This window comes from Oculina patagonica, chromosome 1 (assembly GCF_052425735.1).
Source record: "Oculina patagonica isolate OP01 chromosome 1, crgOcupat, whole genome shotgun sequence".
Lineage (NCBI taxonomy): Eukaryota > Metazoa > Cnidaria > Anthozoa > Scleractinia > Oculinidae > Oculina > Oculina patagonica.
Window position 1 is genome coordinate 39,716,952 of NC_135758.1, and position 18,420 is coordinate 39,735,371.

Here is an 18,420-nt window from a genome sequence, read left to right on the forward strand (position 1 = left end):
GACTTTCCATTTTCCAACGTTTAGAAACGGGGGAAACTTAGCACGGGCTTCACACCTGAATTTCTGGGATAATTTGGGTAGCCGCTATCTGATTGGTTGGTAGCTTAGGAAACATCGACCAATTAGAATCTTACAGTTGCCTCATGGGAAGAATGTTATGAGATCGCACTCGATCAAGGGTCAAATGAATCGAAAATCGGGGGAAATCGTTCGGTCTTACGAGAATTCATCATTTCTCGGCCGTTGCTTGTTACCCAAACGATTCCAGAAACCGTCTATGCATGTTGTCTATGGGTTGTGCTCATCGACACAAATTGTTGTTACAGCGGCAATGTAGCTCCCCCAAAATACCTTTACGGGTATGCGCCGCATAACGGGGTCGTGATTTTGGGCTCACGATCTAGAACGGCCATATAACGGGGTAACCATTTTAGAGACAATTTCTAGAACGGGGCATGATGTTTTGAACGTACGAAAGTTTCAAATTATCAGCAGCCAAAACGAGGTGTTAAAAAAATTGAACTGTTTCGAGAACGGGGTATCATTTTGGATGCAAATATTAATTCTTTTGGCGAAAGTATCGCAAGAAATCTGGACGCGAGCGCGAAAGTGCGAAGGGGTGGGGAACCAGGATCTCTCTCCTTTTCTTTCTTTGCGATGAAAAAATAGAAAGGCTGTTTGATATGTGCAAAGAATACACCCAGGGTTTTCAAATGTAAACGGATAGTCGATAGTTTGCACAATGACCAAAGTATAAACGATAAACGACACTTCCAGCCTGGGGCGTTTTATTCAACAAACACATTTCACAATTTTCAAACAAAAATAAAATTAGAGCTCTCTATTTACAATTACAGCAAGTTCTAATTACAATGTTGTGCGACACGCGAGGGCGTCAAATTCATAATTTATACGTACAATTGCAAAACCAACGTGTGAAAATTTGCAGCAAAATTTCGTTTTTTTAACTTCAAAAATAATAATTTGGATAATTTAGGAAAAGAAAGGAAAACAACATAAAGGGATAGAGTGTCAAATGAAAGCGGACACAGATCGACCACTTACTACACATTCAACACTCTGATCTACCTCTATCGCAAATTGTTTCTATTTTTTTTTATATTGCTGACACAGAACCACAAGACTGACCTGAGGGGAATTTTTTTTTCTTCCAAACTAACGAGTTTTGACAGCTTATAGGGATATGATGCAGCGATGCTTAAACTTTCATGCTGACATCATTTTACTTTTTAACACGGTTCGCGAGGAGAGGGTGCTCTCGCTCGAAAAAAGAAATAGGGTTACCGTACTTCCTCTATTAAAATTGGGCTAAATAATTGCAAGGGGGTACTTTTTAAAAAAAATGTGTGCGGTGATTTAAAATAAACTATTCATTTGCATTCACCGTCAACACGATCGCCCCCTCCCCCCCCCCCCCCCCACCCCCTTCACCAGACAAAAATATATGAAGGGACGGGTATTTATATTTTTTAATAGCTGAAAGGAAGGAAGGGGAGTTTTTTTTGGAGGGGACTAGAAAGAAAGAGCGGGCTAAATAGAGAAAATATGGTATTACTAGGAGACAAGTTAACAGGTCTTAACTTCGTAATACGAGTTCGGCTCATTCTCGTCCGTGTTCATTCTGGATTATTCTGTACTGGGATCGTATTCCGGAACGAAATGTTTCGGCAAAGCGGTGCACTAATCTATTAAATATAAGATCAAGTCACTGTTAGCTGCGTGTGACGTCAGCTCTGGCCTCGCGTCTCAGCTGCACAGCATTCACTACCATCACAGTCTCGGACAACAGTGATTCAAAGATGGCGTCCGCCACTTGGAACTTCACTGCAAGTTCATCTTCATCGTAATCAATCCAAAGCGGCTCGTCCTCGCGAAGCTCTTGAATCAAGATGGCGTCGACGAAATCTTTCTTTCCCGCTTTAAGCGGCGTTTTCCGGCGAACACGTTCAAGAGAAGGTCTGGCGTCGCCTAGGCCGATTAAATTCAACACTTGTTGTTCAACTACAGGAAGGAAGTCTTCTTCATGGACAAGTGGTTGTAGACCGCGATGAAAACGGCGTTTTCGCTTTGGCTTTGACTTCATCCAAGACGGCCGGTTAGAAGGAGCCTCCTCTGATAACAGTTCTTTGAGAAGACTACTGCTCAAATCGAACACTAGTCGTCGGTAGACTCGTTTGCTATTCGCCTCAAGATCGTCGTCTGCTTCGTCTTCTCCGATGATTTCCGAAGGAGGTGAGACGCTATCTAATGGTAATCCTCGTCTCTTGCAGTCGAAGAGAAACGAAAGAGACGAAGCCACCACAGGGCTGACTTCACTCGGACGATGAGGCACAGAGAAAAGCAACGAAGCTCCTCTAGAGCGTCTTATAAAAGTCTCCTCCTCTTCATCTTCGTCTTGTGTGGGGAACTCTATAAATGTATTGGTATTGACAGGAAATTCTGAGCGTTCGTCATCGCCTTCTACCAGTTTATCCCGCGCACCGTCAAGATGCTCATGTAATCGTCTCAACTGATCAAGTTTATCTGTTAATTCTTTCTCATCGATCGACGAATTCTGCTCGTCCGTTGGACTTCCAGGGGGTGTCGATATATCCTCGGTGTACTTCAGCAATCCTTCAGGAAAATGCTGAACAGCCATGAATCGATTGGATCTGGGAGACGAAAGAGGACTTTCCTCACCCGAGTGAGGTTCATCTTCTGTCTTCCCCTTGGGGGGTGTAGGTGAGTCAGTACTATGCTCTTCCTGGGCCTTGGCAAACTTTTCTTGTCGAGTTCTCATTATAGCGATCATTTGCGACGCAGCTTCTTTTAGCAAAGCATCCGAAAGTTTATTCACGATTCCATTACTTTGCTCTTCCCGAGTTTCTTGCCGAGGTTGTTCAAAGCGCGCGGGAGACAAATCTTCCCGGTCCCTTGACCTAAAGTCCAGTCCAGAAACTGAATCCTCTCCTTGCGAAACAGACAAATGATCAGAAATTTCGTCTCCTTTGGACGTTTCCTCCAACGACCGCGAAATCACATCTTTATCATCTTCTAACGAAGGTGTATCTTCCCTCTTTAAGTTATTACCGGATCCTGCGTGTGTTTCCCTTAACTCCTTCGGTAAATCTTCGGTAGTTCGTCGGCGCTTTTCGAACACGCTCGTCACGCAGTTCATTGACTCGGTCAACAGCATAGCCGACAAGTCGTGAGAAATTCTGTCAGCTGATTGGCTAACAGATGGTTTGCTTCGCGGTTCCAGCGTTTCCTCAGTCTTCGCTGGAACATCAGGTAGCACGGATGTTACTTCGTTGTCAATTCTATCCTCTTCGTTTGAAAGTCTTCCCAAGTCTTGTTTCTCTAAAGCGCTACTATCTTCTTTGCTTCCAAACTCTTCGAGATCTTCAACGTTTTCACTCAACTCCTCTGCGATGCTTTCTTCATCGGTGGCTTGCTCTAACTCGACCGTTGGAATTTCGGCAATCCTCTGATCTTTAGAAAGCCGTGGCTCATCTTGGGACGGCATCTTGACTTCTTTACTTGCCTCGGAATGTTCGCTCTTTTTCAAGTAGTAACTCAAATCTTCGGACTTCGTTTTTTCCTGGATGCTTCTGTCGTCCTCGGCTTGAACGTTCGACTCAGATGCGTCGAAATCCGGAGTGTAAGAGGCTTGAGGTACTAAATTATCAGATTTTCCTTCGTCTGTTTCGTCCAACGCAGAAGGCTCAAAGTCAGCGCTGTAAGATGGAAACTGATCCTCATTTATCTCAGGTCTGAGCAAATCTTTTTCTCCTTGTACAGACTTTTGAGATGCGGGGCTGCTACTTTTTTCGGAAACAGACGTCGTTTTCCGTGTTGAAGGGACTTCTTCCTCAATTTCAGACTTCTCATTCCTGAAACTTGAAATTTCCTCGGGAACTTCAGAGATATCTATTGTCCTTTCTCCGTCTTTTGATGTTTCTTTTTTGGTTGTGTAGATACCTCATCTTTAATACTGTCCTCCACTACTGAATGTTCGCTGTCTCTAACATCTTCCTCAATGCTAATGTGTTCACTAATGTCGTCCTCAGTTTTTTCTCCTTCACTATGAACACTTTCAAAAGACGAACTGTACACTTGATGAGCGCTTCGTGATTTCTCAGACAACACCGGAGATTTTGACACTCGGGGAGACTTCGAAACATCGGAAACAATCGATTTTCGCTCGCTGACGATACTTGAACGATCATCCTTCGATTTTTTCAGTCCATCGAGCTCAGATCGAGAGGATCTTGACCTGCTAACAAGCTCGTTTTGCTCGCTCACCGATAAATCATCCGCGGTCTTGGCCTCATCCGGGATCTTGGAGTCTATATCGGACCTTTCCTGTACCGAACTCTTCCGATCACTTTCCGATTCTTGGCGACGACTAGCTGACAGTGATTTACTATAACTCTGAGACCTCGACTTTTCAGAGTAAGATGCTTTTGACGCTGTTCGAACTTCACTCTCCTCGCTTATAGACAAATCTTCGGCTGTTTTCGCCTCATCTTCGATTTCGGCTTCGGAATCAAGTCGATCTCTTACCGATTTCTTTTGTTCACTATCCGTAGATTGCCGAAGATTTTCCGACAATGGTTCGTCAGGGCTCCGAGTTCTGTCGGTACGATCAAGGTCTACTCTTTTATCCAACGGAGATTCACTTCGTTTCGTTTTCTCATCTGTTCTTACTGCACTCACGGAAGACAAATCCTTTTCTTTCTCTTTCAAGCTCGGAACATCAGAAATTGTTCTGTCGCTTCGACTGCTAACGTCCATGTCCACAGCACTTGAAACTCTCCCCCCTGCTGGATCACTCCTGGCTGATACAGTTACAGACTTATCCGGGGGGGTGTACTTACGACTTCCGCTCACATCCGATGTTCGAGAGAGATGGTATCTAACTTCACGGGTTGTGATAATGTCACTGGAGTCGCTTTTAGCGCTAACAGGACGTTGCTCTGTTGTACCAGACTCTGGTCTTTTGGACTCCGTTTGAGGTCGATTGAGTTCAGCTTTTGTCCTTGAGATTACCATTTCCACGGCCTTACAGAAGTAACAGAGAAAAATGATCAATATCCCTCCACTTATATCAACAGTTAGGTAGTTAAGCATGATATGAAACAAGTACATATCTCATGATGTTGTATACTTGCTCGTCTTTTTCTTCTAGTTAACGCACACAACAAAAACCCAGTCAAAACGCTCGTAGCACTGTTTCTAGTCGTACTGTATTTTGACTTATTTGTTATATTTTTGAGTTATTACTTATTCAGTTTACGCTTGCCAAAGTTTAACGCATCCCGTAAAATTTATGTGATAAAACACACTAAACCACTAACATATTTTACGTTCTACCCTACTCAGTTCGAAGGAAAATTAAACATGATTTTCCTCGCTTTATTTTCTGCATTCAAAAAAACTGAGAAAACAGCCGGCGTACTTGACTGCGAAATGCTGAGATGTTTGTGCTTGTTTTACCAAATGAAGGAATTAACAATTCGGGTTTTCCTTGAGGTATCTTATGCATGTTCGCTGAACGCAATGTCTGATTTCCGGATGGACGATGATATTTTAAAACTTTGCATTTCAAAATTACAACAAACCTACTAACTAGCTTGAAAAAACGGAGAATAAATGAAAAAAAAAAAGGAAAAGAAAAGAAAAGAAAGAAATGAACTACGAAAACTTCCCCACATAATCCACTGGCACCTTGCGGCTGAATGAACGTGCACGTGCGCACGGAGAATAATTTAGACACCCACGTGCACGTGAGTAAAAAATAATTCACGCACGTGCAAAAACCTACTCTAACACACTACACACGTTACCTGTAGTTCCTGTCTCAAGCTGGCCTCCTGTGCCCGTAACATCGCTTTTCTCTGCTTTTTTCTTTCATTATACAAGCGCTTCACCTCGCGCTTGCGTACTTCAAGTTGATCTCTCAGCCGGCGAACACGAGACTCGATGTCACTGTGGTCAGAAGTTTCTACAAAATAAAAGACGATAAAAAGGAGTTAATGTCAAAGCACTGCTTTCATCAAGAAATTACCAAGGCAAAAGTTCAAAATTAGGGGGGTGGGGATACTTTATTTTTAACCATTTCAATGAAAGACTAAGGAAAGACTAAGGGGGCTAGAGTGGACACGAAAAAGAGGCCGCGAGGTGATCTTTCTCTCGCCGGGATTCCCTAAGGGAAATAAGGTAGAGCTCTACAAAAACTTAAAGCGATGAACAGTTTTTCGTTTTGTTTCTTCTGTAAATAATAAAGATGGTAAATTTTTTAAGCTTGGTGATGAATTTTTCAACAATGACACGAGCATGAGACAAAGAAAATTCTGAGTCCCCGACGGGAATCGAACCCATGGCCTCCCAGATACCGGTTGGGCGCCCTAAGTAGCCAAGGTGGTGGGTTTTTTTTTGGGTGGGGGGGGGGCTGAGCTACGAGAGACTCGTGGTGAGCTGAACCATTTACTAGGTTGATATGTGACACGCGTCCTGCAAACTTCTAGGATCAGCTATGTCGAAATTATCAAGTGTGTAGTAAATAATAAAGATGGTAAATTTTAAGCTCGGTGATAAATAATGAAGATGATTTTTTTATTTTTCAACAATGACACGAGCATGGGACAAAGAAAATTCGAATCGAACCCATGGCCTCCCAGATACCGGCTGGGTGCTCTAACCAACTGAGCTACGAGAGACTCGTGGTGAGCTGGGCCTGCTCATCGGACTGCTAGAATTATTGTTTTCTACACACTTGATGATTTCGACATTGCTGATCCTAGCAGTATGCAGGACGCGTGTCACATGGCCCAGCTCACCACGAGTCTCTCGTAGCTCAGTTGGTTAGAGCGCCCAACCAATATCTGGGAGGCCATGGGTTCGATTCCCGTCGGGGACTCAGAATTTTTCTTTGTCCCATCATTATTTATCACCGAGCTTAAAATTTACCATCTTTATTATTTACTAAAACAGGAACTGTTTGAGAGACGTACGCCGTTATTTGAATAAATAACAAGGAATGAAGTGTGGGAGGGAGAAATGCCTTCTATCGTCTCCCACGTAGACATGAAACTCCCACTGCCTTATTCAATGTTTCAATTTACATGTTTTCTTGTTCACAGCACGAGGACACCGTCAAGTAAAGCGGGAGCACGTTCGGTAAGTTATCCCAAGAATACTTTTAATTTGACTCCATTGATCACTTGAAAATAACTCTTAAGGCTAGTTTTCATTTGATCGCCGGCGATTTCTTGCCAAAAACTAAGCGATCACATAAAACTGAACACACCATCGATCGTCAGCGACCATCTCTTTTGTTCTAATGACCAACTGGCAATTTGCATATCTGAACCGAGGCGCATGTTTCACTTTGGTTTTAACATATTTTTTTGTCCTTCTATCTGTATGATGAACATTCGCTTTTATACACGTTTGTAGAATACGGCCGTGCTCAACCAGATCCCTTCATGCCATTAGAACAAAGGTCTACCGTAGACCTTTGTGACTACTTAAGATGTTTGTGTAACTCCTGTTGGCTTTTTGATCAGTGTAATAGACCATGGTTCAGCTTTGTGAGCGAACAGAAATCGCTGATGATCACTTCACGGTTTTTTATAAACGATGGTGAAGCTTTTGGTTAGCCATTGCCAATGACAAAATGAAAAACAGCCGTTACGAAAACCAAGGAAGAAGGCTGAATGAGCGACGGTTTTAATTAGTTGATGTGATCATAGCGTTCGAAATGCGGTTCAAGAGGCGATATACCGGTAAGAGCTATACTTAGAAACACAAGGTTTTTGGGCGTCTTTGGGTGTTGTAATCCCTCACAGTAGCGCAAATAAACTCTCAAAATCGTTCATTTTACAACCGGAAAAAAAAGAAAGAGTTTGTGGGCTGTAATTACAAACTCTTCACTAGTCAGCAAATACAGTCGCTTCTGATCATTCACACGCCGCTAAATTATCTCAGCTCTCGTGGAACGAGGGGTTAACGTCTAGCAAGATCAACAAAATATACAATTTATAGCACAACCTAAACTGATAGCAGTCACTTTCGAACAGAACTTCAAGTCCTCAAGAAACACGAGCGAAGCCAGAGGTAAGCGTGACCTTCTTACCGCTTCGCTCGTGTAGGGCTTCGCTACCAGTCTAACTTAAACTCCGATATAACCTGTTCGGTGCTTAAAAAAACGTTTTTAGCTAAGTCCATGGTCCGTAATATAGGTAACTTCTATCTTTGAAGGAGTGTCAAATTGACTCAAAACAGGAAAAATGTCTTATTAAAGTTCTATATTAAGACATCGGTTATCTCCTTCCAACAGGAATCGTTTTATTTTGGGACCGAAACATTTGTCCGTCACGAGCGGAAATTCAGTATATATCGTGATTCGTTGTGTAAGTACCAAAGTCTAGTATTTCTCCTTAGAAATATCGAAGTCGTACTTAGACAACTAACAAAAATAAACTTCTCGATATGTCGAGAGGTCGCCGGCTCGAGTTAACAAGTTCGTTTGCTTAATAGCGCCATGAAGCAAATTTACAAGCCGAAGAATTTAACCTTACGTACAATTTTTCTCCTCCTCTCTCTCTCCGATATCAGGGCACCGAAGAAACCTAAAATCTTAACGTTCAAGTTGGAAAGCCCTCTGTCGTAATGTTGATCTTGTTATGCTGATAAATCTGATTGAGTATTAAGAATTAGTTTTGTTTACAGCACAGCTATTAACCTTTCTCTTCGTCGTTACCTTAAAATTTACGAACACAATCATATAATCAGGGATAGCAACGAAAATTTAAATTGCTAAAATTTGTAATTATTAAAGGATTAAGCGAAGAAAATAAACGAAACATGCCTAAAGTAGTTACCAGAATAAACTTAAAAGCCACTTGGAAAACCGCCTACCTTGTAAAATACAAATATAAGAAAAAGGGTGGGAAAAAACTCACTATTTTGTAATCGAGAATTTCCGGCGAACGAACCACACAACTCCTCAAGGCAGTTCAAAGAGAGAGCGTAAAACAAACTCACATTTGCCTAATGAGCAAACTTTACGCTAAAACAAGAATAATTCTGAAATATCACGGAAAGAATCCCCGGCTGTCCCGTCATTTCACGAGTGGGAAGCTATTTCGGAGCTGAGCCGACGTAAAATATTCATTGCATTTTTTAAGGCACATTAAAATCCTATGGAAACTCTCCTCTAGGCGATAGCGTATAATAACAGAATTCTATTAAACTTCTTCTAGAAGTTACAAAAAAGAGAAAAATCGAACTCTTAGTTATCTGTTCATTTCACCAGTTTTAACATCTTGACTTATTTTTCAACAAGGGCAGCGAAAATGCAAAGTGAGCGGAAAGAAATTCAAAACTTATTTCTGTGCGTGTTGTGGGAGGATTGTTAAAGGTGACTTTGTCATGTAAATTATCACTTAGTAGGTATGATATCATCGACTATTTTTCTCCTACATTTCACTTCCCTTGGATTTTAAATAGAAAGTTTTAACGAGTACTGATTGGAAAAACAAAAAGTAAATATCAATTGTAACGAAACTCTGGTTTGATTCATTACGAGGTTATATACTGAAACGCCAGAACAGGCTGAATCCGGTGGTCCCAGAAAGCGAGGGAATTTTTAAACGAACGTCACGCTAAAGAAACCGAAAACGCGAATAATACATAATCGGGGAGTACTTGTAGTGATATTAAATTCGCTCAGGGGGAAGACTTTTTGTTTAAAACAGTAAGATCGCCTTTATCTACGCCCTCCTACGAAACAAAACACGCTGTACATTTCTTTCTCAATAAATTTCAATCACGATTTTTTTAACGAATGAATCACGTAAAAAACAACAAACATCAACTAAAGCCGCTTGGCTAAATTCACCAAAAGCAAATGAATTCATAAATATACCAATATCAATTTTAACAGTCACGAAACTAGCAAGTCTTTTGACACGATCACAGCTGATGGGGAACTAACAAAAGGAACATTTTATATCCGTGGGATGCATAATTTGCGGCTCATAAATAAAATTAATATACATCGAAATACTGCATTCCTTTTCATTTATTTTCTTCACGGGAAGATATAGAAAGCAAAGCGTCTTCTAAACTTCTTCCAATCGGTTTACAGTCTCTTAATTGAAAGAAGCACTTTGAATTTAGGCACATATATAAATTGTGCCAAAGAATTACCCATTTAAAGCTAAAAAAAAACAGTAAAAACAAAAAAATGCGACTAAATAACGTTTTGAAATGATGTCAGATGTAAATGAGTTCTGACTCCCCCTTTTTAATTGCTACGACGCTAAAAATATTTAACGTAATGTTAACCTCTAAGTTCCTGAAAAGTCAAGCAGCTATCCACGGGTTTATACGAAAGGACATTTGATCAAATCCCCTGACAAGTTGGACAACAAATATATGAAGATTTGCCCGTTTAACCAGGTTTGGATATATAATTTTGATCCAAGTTAGGAACTCTCTTTTAGCAGCCCTTACTTCGGCTTTTATTACGCAGGGTATAATATTTCGCCAGCGTAGTTAATTTTCGCGATCTTCTTCATATTGTACACAGTTTTCTTCCCCGCCATTTTTTTTTTTCTGACCTGTTACAGTTGAACCCCGCTATTTCGAACCGTCAAGGGAAACAAAAATAGTTCGAAATAGCAAAAAGTTCGAAATACCTTAAGTTACTATTTTTAGCGGCACTATTTTGCATTTTTCTGAGCAGATTCAGCGACTATTTAATTTAGCGATTTTCAGAAAAATTTTAAACGTTAGTGCTTTGTGTAAACCATTTTTAACAAACTCAATTGAAATTGAACGAACATTTGCATTGCCAGAGAACAAAGTTACCAACATCCATTTTTAAAATAATTTTTCAAGTCGACTATTTTGTTTCCCCTTGGTTTGGATGGGGTACTTAAATTTAAGGAATATTTAATTTGATCTGGACAAATTTTAGCGAGTACTAAATTAGCAATTTTCGCCTAACTCGCTAAAATTAGAGCCGCTAACAATAGTTACCTTAAGGTAACCGATTCAAGAGAAATATTAGTGAATAACAGGACAAATTCGTACATTTATTTTCAGGTAATGCCTCACCTGTCATGGATGTGTCTTCCTCGCTCTTACTTCCCTCCCCGGTAGAAGATCTCCTGCTGACTGCGGGAGAAGTGTCCCGCTTGAGCGACAAATCGCTCCGCACGGGGGTGGAGTGCGCCGGTGTGGCCGTGCTATCCAGAGACTCGAACGTATCGTTGCCATATTCCTCTGGAATCTCTTCAGGAATCGAGCTTCCCTGGGACCGAGTCTTCATGTCCACCTCGGGGATGGAGCTCTCGCGTGACTTCTCTGACTGATCACGTGATTTATCACGTGCGGAGACGCTGATGTCCTCTGGGACTGAACTCTCACTGGCGCTGCGTTCGTGACCACGTGACCCTGAGGCCTTGATTGATTCGCTGATGCTCTCTGTTTGTTGAGTGGATCGGTCTTTGTCGGTGACTTTACTTGAGGGGCTTCTTGTCACTGAAGGACTGGCAGACGTTCGACCGCTGCGATCTTTCAAAAGAACAAGGAAACAATAAATTAAAAAACGTATTGTTTAAACAGGTTTCACTAAAAGAAATGGCACTTTCTGCATTTTACACCTTTCGGGAACAAATTGCAAATTTGTACTCTTGCATTCATGGCATGGCACAGAGTCAAGAGTCCTGCAAAATGAACGCCCATCAAAATCCCATGAAAACAAAAGATTACAATGCCAAAAATAAGATAGAACTTGCTAATGATTTTTTAGCCAAAATGAGACACATTTTATCAGTAACTTTCGTAGAAAAAGCGCAGGTTGCTTGTCAGTTGTTTGCGCTTTTATGGTTTACTGACACCTGGGCGTTTAAAAGACTAGACAGGGCCACTTTTATAGCGGGCGGAACTTTTTGTTTCATTAGCAAAATGGCTAGCATTTGATGTATGTGATTAATTCGCAAAAACGTTTCAGACACAGTCAATCAAAAGATGATAACATATATGTATAAGACACATCAGATTCAGGTCCCTGAGAGAACACAGACGACTGAAATGTCACACTTAATCGGACACCGTTTTAATGTTTATTTCCTTACTCACGAAAGCCATCGACTTCGAGTTCTGATTTTAAAGCTATAGTTTTTTAATCTTTCAATTCGGATTTTGTTTAATCTTAAACTTTAAATTGAAATTCGCATCAATAAGCAATGAAAAACACCGTAATGGAAGAAAAATAACAGTTGAGACGGATTAACGTTAATTAGCTGTCGAACAACCCGAAGATGTTTTCATGAAAGGGTTATCCTAATACTATAGCAAAACAAATGAACAAAAAATTTCTTTCTTCTTTTTCTTTCTCCTAAAGCAAGCAGTAGTAGCTCTTCTTAGAAGAAATTATTTTCAAGTTCTTGATGAAATCAAGTTCAAATTCTCATGACGTGTCTTTCTGAATTTGTTGTGGAATAGTAGGGAGAATTTTAAAACCGGTCACTTATAGTGATAAAAAGATTACGTGGTGTTTTTATTCATGGAGTTTTGTCCTGTTATTTATCTCCTACCTTTGTGCTCTTCCTCCTCGCTTGTAACGCTTGTTGTTCTTGCCTTTTTCCTCGAGCTCTCGAGAGTGAGAGCTTCGTTGAGCAGGTTCCTCACAAGACTTTCTTCTTTGTCAAGTCGTTTTTCCCATTCCAGGAGCTTCTTCTTGTCTTCCAGCAGATTTTCAGCCTCCTTCCGCCGTTTCATAAGCTTCTGCTCTCGCAAGGTTAGATACCTGCAAAACGCCAGCAAAAATAAGACACGAACACGTCAGTAAATTGACTCTTTTTTTTTTAACTCATTACGGACAAGACTGAACAAAACTCGAATATACAAGGCCTGTTTAACGATAGCCTAATCTTGGCTCTCAGATCACGTGTATCAAATGATCGACAAACGGTTAAAAGCAAGCGAAAAAGGAAAAAAAGACTGAGAATATTGGGTCGAGGACAGTTAACCTTCTTCATTCCTACTTTCCTGTGAAACAGGACTGAATTAGCTGTTGAAAAGCGAAGAAACGTGATCTTTCTACTCTCTAGGCTCGATTTCCAGCCGCTTTTTCGGGAAAATTAGCCCGAAATCGAGCCTGTCTACTCTCATACCGGGAATACTCGCAGCCAAGGAAATCTAGGTTAGCCGTCCCGTTTTCTGTCCAATTTTATACCTTTAACTGTTGTATGTCATTATTATAGCTGCGAAAATTTGATAAAACTGACTTTTTTCGCATTCAGTCTGGAGAAGCGAGCAAGCGCCGGTTTTTTTTTTTGTCCAATCACAAAATCACACAAGCACTGTGAACATACCGGAAGTAAACAAGTCTGCTAGTAGTGCATGATCCAGATATCGCACGAAAAGACCAGAGGACAAGGTGAAGAATAAACGTCCGATGGAGCAATATTAACACGCTAGACAGTGCAACAAAGCGAAAGAAAATTGCATTCCCAGGGCAGAAAAGTCGCATAATTCTCGAGAAATTACAATAAGCTAATGACACATTGGCGCCACATGCTTTCCAATGTATACAATCGTCCAAGGCAACACACGCAACGATATTTTAGAGCCGAGGACTACAGGAGCGGATTACCAAAAAAAAAACTAATAAAAAAACAAACAAGATTGTCCCGGGAAGAGCTACACGGTAATCTTGCAAAACAGGCTTTAACGAGTCAAACAAGAGAGCACTCGTTCATGGAACACAGAATAAATTACCGACTGTTTGGGAAATGAACGAGGTGACATTTTAAAATCATTTGAATGTCAACCTAATCGGCTGCCGGCCTCGAAAAAACGAAATGATTTCAGCAAGAAATCGGCCGTATATTAACTAAACGACACGCAATAATTTCAGTGTTAAAGAAAAATTAAATTCAAACGCAGGTTAACGCAGCGAATGTAGTTAAAACTCAACGTGCTTCCCGGTAGAAGATGTAAAAGCAAGTGAAGAGTTTCTGCTACGAAGCTCTCCGACCGTGACAGTAATTGTTAGAAGCTCATGATCAGCGAAAACGTCTTGAAATCCGTAAAGAAACATCAGCAGGTGGATTGATAAAGAAGCAACAAGTGCAATACCTTCTCATGCAGAAAAACAACCACATGACGCCTCAAAATCCACGCAATTGAGCTGCTGCTTGCGAACACTTTTACAGCGTTGCCAGTCTCAAAACACGGCACTTGAACCGCGCGAGCGATTTTACGCTCGCTTTTAACAGCGACGAAAATTCAACCAGCTATGGCCGTTCGAGATGTTTTACCGGGTCTCTTGTTTGTTTTTATTTCTACGTCTTTTCTGGCAGGAGTCCACGATTTTCTTGGCTAATCGTGTTTTGGAGCACGTGAGAGATGACTCCATAAAACAACTGCAATGCAAGTGCTTTTTACAGAGCAGTATATTTTTAACGGCACGGCGCCGGAAATTCGGATTTCTACGCCGTAATTTCTCGTTAAAAGCCTTTGTAGTACAGCAGCTCAATTTGTTTTGTTTTCTTTTTTCAGTGCATTTTCCCAAACGAATCACGCGAAAACGCTTAAAGATGCTTAATTTCGAACATCCAGGTGTAACGCGCAATTGCTAAACAGAAACGCACCAGCGCCAAAATATAACCCCCAATAAAAATTGTCCAAAATGAAACCGGAAATTGCACCACATTTGTAATGTTTGTTTTTTCATTCGTTTTTTTTTCCGCTCGGATGAAGGGTGCAAAAGAGCTAATACAAAATATAGTATTATAAGCTGCAAACCCAGCCTGCGAACGCAATCAAAACTATCGATTTCCGCCTAGCGAGTCACTGCGGGCTAAAGCGTACTTTAGCGAAGTTCATTCATTTGCAAAATAAATCTAATAACAAAGCCGGTATGTTTTGCTTTCGCGAACATGAAAAAATTGCTTTTGTTTGGAACTGACAAAGCTTTAATCAAAACACGATATAACAAAATCAGCCCAAATTCATAACCGAATTTCCTTGTTTTGTAATGACCTGCTGTTGACAAGAAAGAAAACACAATTTATGGTTATTTGTAACTCAAAAACACTGTTCGCGAAATATTGCTACAAGAGTTTACGCGCGTTATCTCATCGCAAATTCTCGCAAGGTTTGTTTTGTACGCAAGCAAAAATTTCTGGTGGCAGACACTTAAAATCACAACATTTCAAGAAGTCATAAATAAGATCTCTCACCTGCGAAGCATTCGGCACAGCAAACAAAGCATCACTCCGCGGAAAACGAAATAAATTGCTCCGTAAAGCAAATCCAGACATATAATTAGCACATTAGTCTAAAGATGAATAATCGTCGCCGGCCGGGAATTCTGAATCAGCCACGCTGGATATGTCTCGATTGAAGATTTTTTGCGCTCTGCGGCTTGTGAAAATATTGTTTAGAAATATTTAAAGAGTTGTTCGCTGGAACGTGCCTTAGGAGCTAATGATGTGTGACGAAATATCTAATTTTATACTCCCACTATTCCACTCTTTTAAAAATCTGCTTGCATATTCAACGGGAATAAAATTTAAATGAGACGAATGCTTAAATCACAAAAAGGAAGAATTTTTCTTCGTCGGTTAGCCACTTTTAAAAAACAAAACATTAACGGGTAATTTTATGTGAATACAGGTAGTTTCGCCTTTTGAACGGAAGTTGAGTGTTTTTAAATAGTGATTACAAGTTCTCTTGTCAAAGGTTACACAATCCTCTTTAAATTGACACTTCTAACATAATTTCGCGAGTTCTCGACTAGATCGGAGTCAGATTAGACGTTTATACCGTGACGGCCACACAGACTGTAAGTAGAAAAACTCAAACTACCTTTCTTTATCGAGAAGATAAATAAAAATCTTTACATGCCAATATTCGGTATTTTTAAATCGTTAAATAAAGATGACATAATCCGTACAAGTCGAAATTAATATTTTAACGATTGTCAACACAAAAAAGATAAAAAATCACAATAAAACTTAACTGACCATGGAGAGTTTATAAGCCGTCCTCAATTACAAGTCTCTGTCAAAATCTGCCGGCGTCAAAGATGGCCATTTTACCCACCACAGAAAAAAAAACATTCGGGCCTTCTCAGCTAAAGAACTTTTTAAAAACCGATTACAGAATCTTAGGCACTTGCTTACGTCAGAAGATGTCAATTACACAAGAATTTATCTTTGGCGAATATGCCTGGGCCTATCATACTAGCTTGCGGCTCGGAAATTTTAAGACCACGGTTTTAAAAACAAGAGATTCTAAACAGAATTACTTAAAAATCGCCCAATCGTAAAATTATACTTTGGAATTTCGGCTTCGCAACACGTCGAAGCGAGCAGAATTTTCTGCGAGATTCGACTCACGAATCAAAGCATAACATATCACAACTTTGTTTTTAACGAAATATTGTTAGACCGGTTTCATTTGCATTTTTGGTGTTTTGTCAATCTCTTTGAGCCGTCATGTACCGATCTCAGAAATGATCTGTTAAAATTATGACGATATTGCCTTCCGCAAACATACATACAATACAATAAGATTGAACGCCGAACTCCAATCCAAAAACGGTCAACATGTCATTACAGAACAAGATTGGTTTCGTATTTGATTTCCGGCACAGATTTTGACTTTAAAATCACACAATATTCGTAGACAAAGGTCTCAAGCTGTCTTCGCTAGAATTAAGACGGTTAACAATTAGCTGTGCCTAATCTTGTGCGACAAATTTAATTGGTCTGCTCTCGACTAAGACAAAACTAAGCGCAATTATATTAAGTTCAAATTTGTACTTACTGTGCATTGGATTGTTTGCTAATCTGCCTTAACTCTTGCACAGATCATGTTCAGACGTTATGTCTTCGTTATAACCCATTTAAAATCAAGTTGGAGTTGTAAATACTTCTAACTGATCGTCATATTATTTCTCTAGGGTTAGTTGTGAGAATTTGGAAGTACAATCAAGGCAAAATCACATAGCTGATGATTGCCATTATTTTTGTCACATGTCCACTTGTCAAAGTTTTGATATTGTAAGACAAAAAATTTTGACAACTTTTCAGAATTTATGTTTTGCTGCAGCCGATAGCTAAACTAACTGAGATCAACCAAACCAACTCATCAACTTCCTCGAATCCACGATGGTCTGTAAAGGGCACAAGATGGGTCCTAGCCTGTTCCAGGCGTTCGGTTAGTTGGGAAGCGCGAAAAACGGCGAGCGAAAAAAAATAAGGGGAGGGGGGTGGGGAGGAGAGCGAGCGAGTCCCCTCCCCATTTTTTCGCTCGCCGTTTCTTGCGCCGCTTCCCAACTAACCGAACGCCTGGAACAGGCTAGATGGGTCCATGACCCTACATTTCCCTTTCTCGGCGTTGATGTAACGTATAAATAAACATTTTGAGAAAAGGTGTCAAGGATCTCAGCGGCTGTATAAATAGGATTAGATATTTTCGTAAGGAGCTAATTCCATCTCGTTTAAGAGTTAACTTAAAATAGAGATTTTCTCGAATCAGGCAAGAAAACATTTTTAGCCTGTGTACAGCCGTCCCGCTGTGCAACTTTTTAAGGCTAAAAAAAAAAGAATAGAATGTGATCATAAGAAGTCCAGCAGTTCCTTCCTCGTCTATTTCGAAAAATGCGGAAAAGAACATTTTGAAAACCGCAAAATGGTAATTTATGAAAGACGACAAGGGAAATCCTGCATTTCCTAGAATTTTGTTCAAAAAAGGAACTGCAAACTTGTCAAGAAACTTGAAACTCATTCAAGTCTAAATCCAACTCTAGCCGAGTACAAAACCTAACCCAATCAAGTGCAAAATGAAACCCAACCAAGTACAAAATAAACTCATTCAATGTACCAAACAATGTACAAATGCAAACCCAATCAAGTTGTTCATTTTATATATGATCAAACACTTGATTTGCTTTAAGTTTGACCAGAGCCCATAACAGTAACAAGTTGGAATTCCCAGTTCTACGAGCTGGCATCGAATTAATTACTTAGCTACGTGGCAAAACATACTATTTCCTTCACGATTGTTTAACTCAGGAAAACAGACTTAAACTAACCGACTGCATTAGTGTAAATTTTCAAAATGCTTCGAAACGATGTCAAAAGTTAACACTGACAGGGAGATTGAATTCGCGCTCCTCCAAAGCACGAGTCTGCAAATAATTGTACAAAATCGTCATCTAAAAATCCATGAGACAGAAATTGAACACGAGAATCGCTGTTTTAAAGCCAGTTAAATTCAGCGCATAATCTGGATCGACTTTAAAAGAGATTAGCTCAGCACATAAGAATTTCAACCTTAAAGCAGGGCTTACACACTGTAAGGATTAAGACAAGCTGATCTGATGTA

At 40.2% G+C, this 18,420-nt stretch overlaps 1 protein-coding gene and 1 non-coding gene across 2 annotated transcripts in view; one reads left to right on the top strand and one right to left on the bottom strand.

Moving 5' to 3' along the window:
• Positions 1-766: 766 nt before the first annotated feature.
• LOC144630648 (centrosome-associated protein 350-like) overlaps positions 767-18,420 on the bottom strand; it is a 50,330-nt gene continuing 32,676 nt past the window's right edge. The window contains 5 exon segments of the mRNA XM_078489018.1: positions 767-3,969; positions 3,972-5,064; positions 5,850-6,007; positions 11,131-11,589; positions 12,615-12,826. Coding sequence (XP_078345144.1) covers positions 1,733-3,969; positions 3,972-5,064; positions 5,850-6,007; positions 11,131-11,589; positions 12,615-12,826 — 4,159 coding nt within the window. The 3' untranslated portion in view covers positions 767-1,732.
• Trnai-aau (transfer RNA isoleucine (anticodon AAU)) lies at positions 6,848-6,922 on the top strand. The gene has a single exon. It is a non-coding gene; the product is annotated as a tRNA-Ile (tRNA).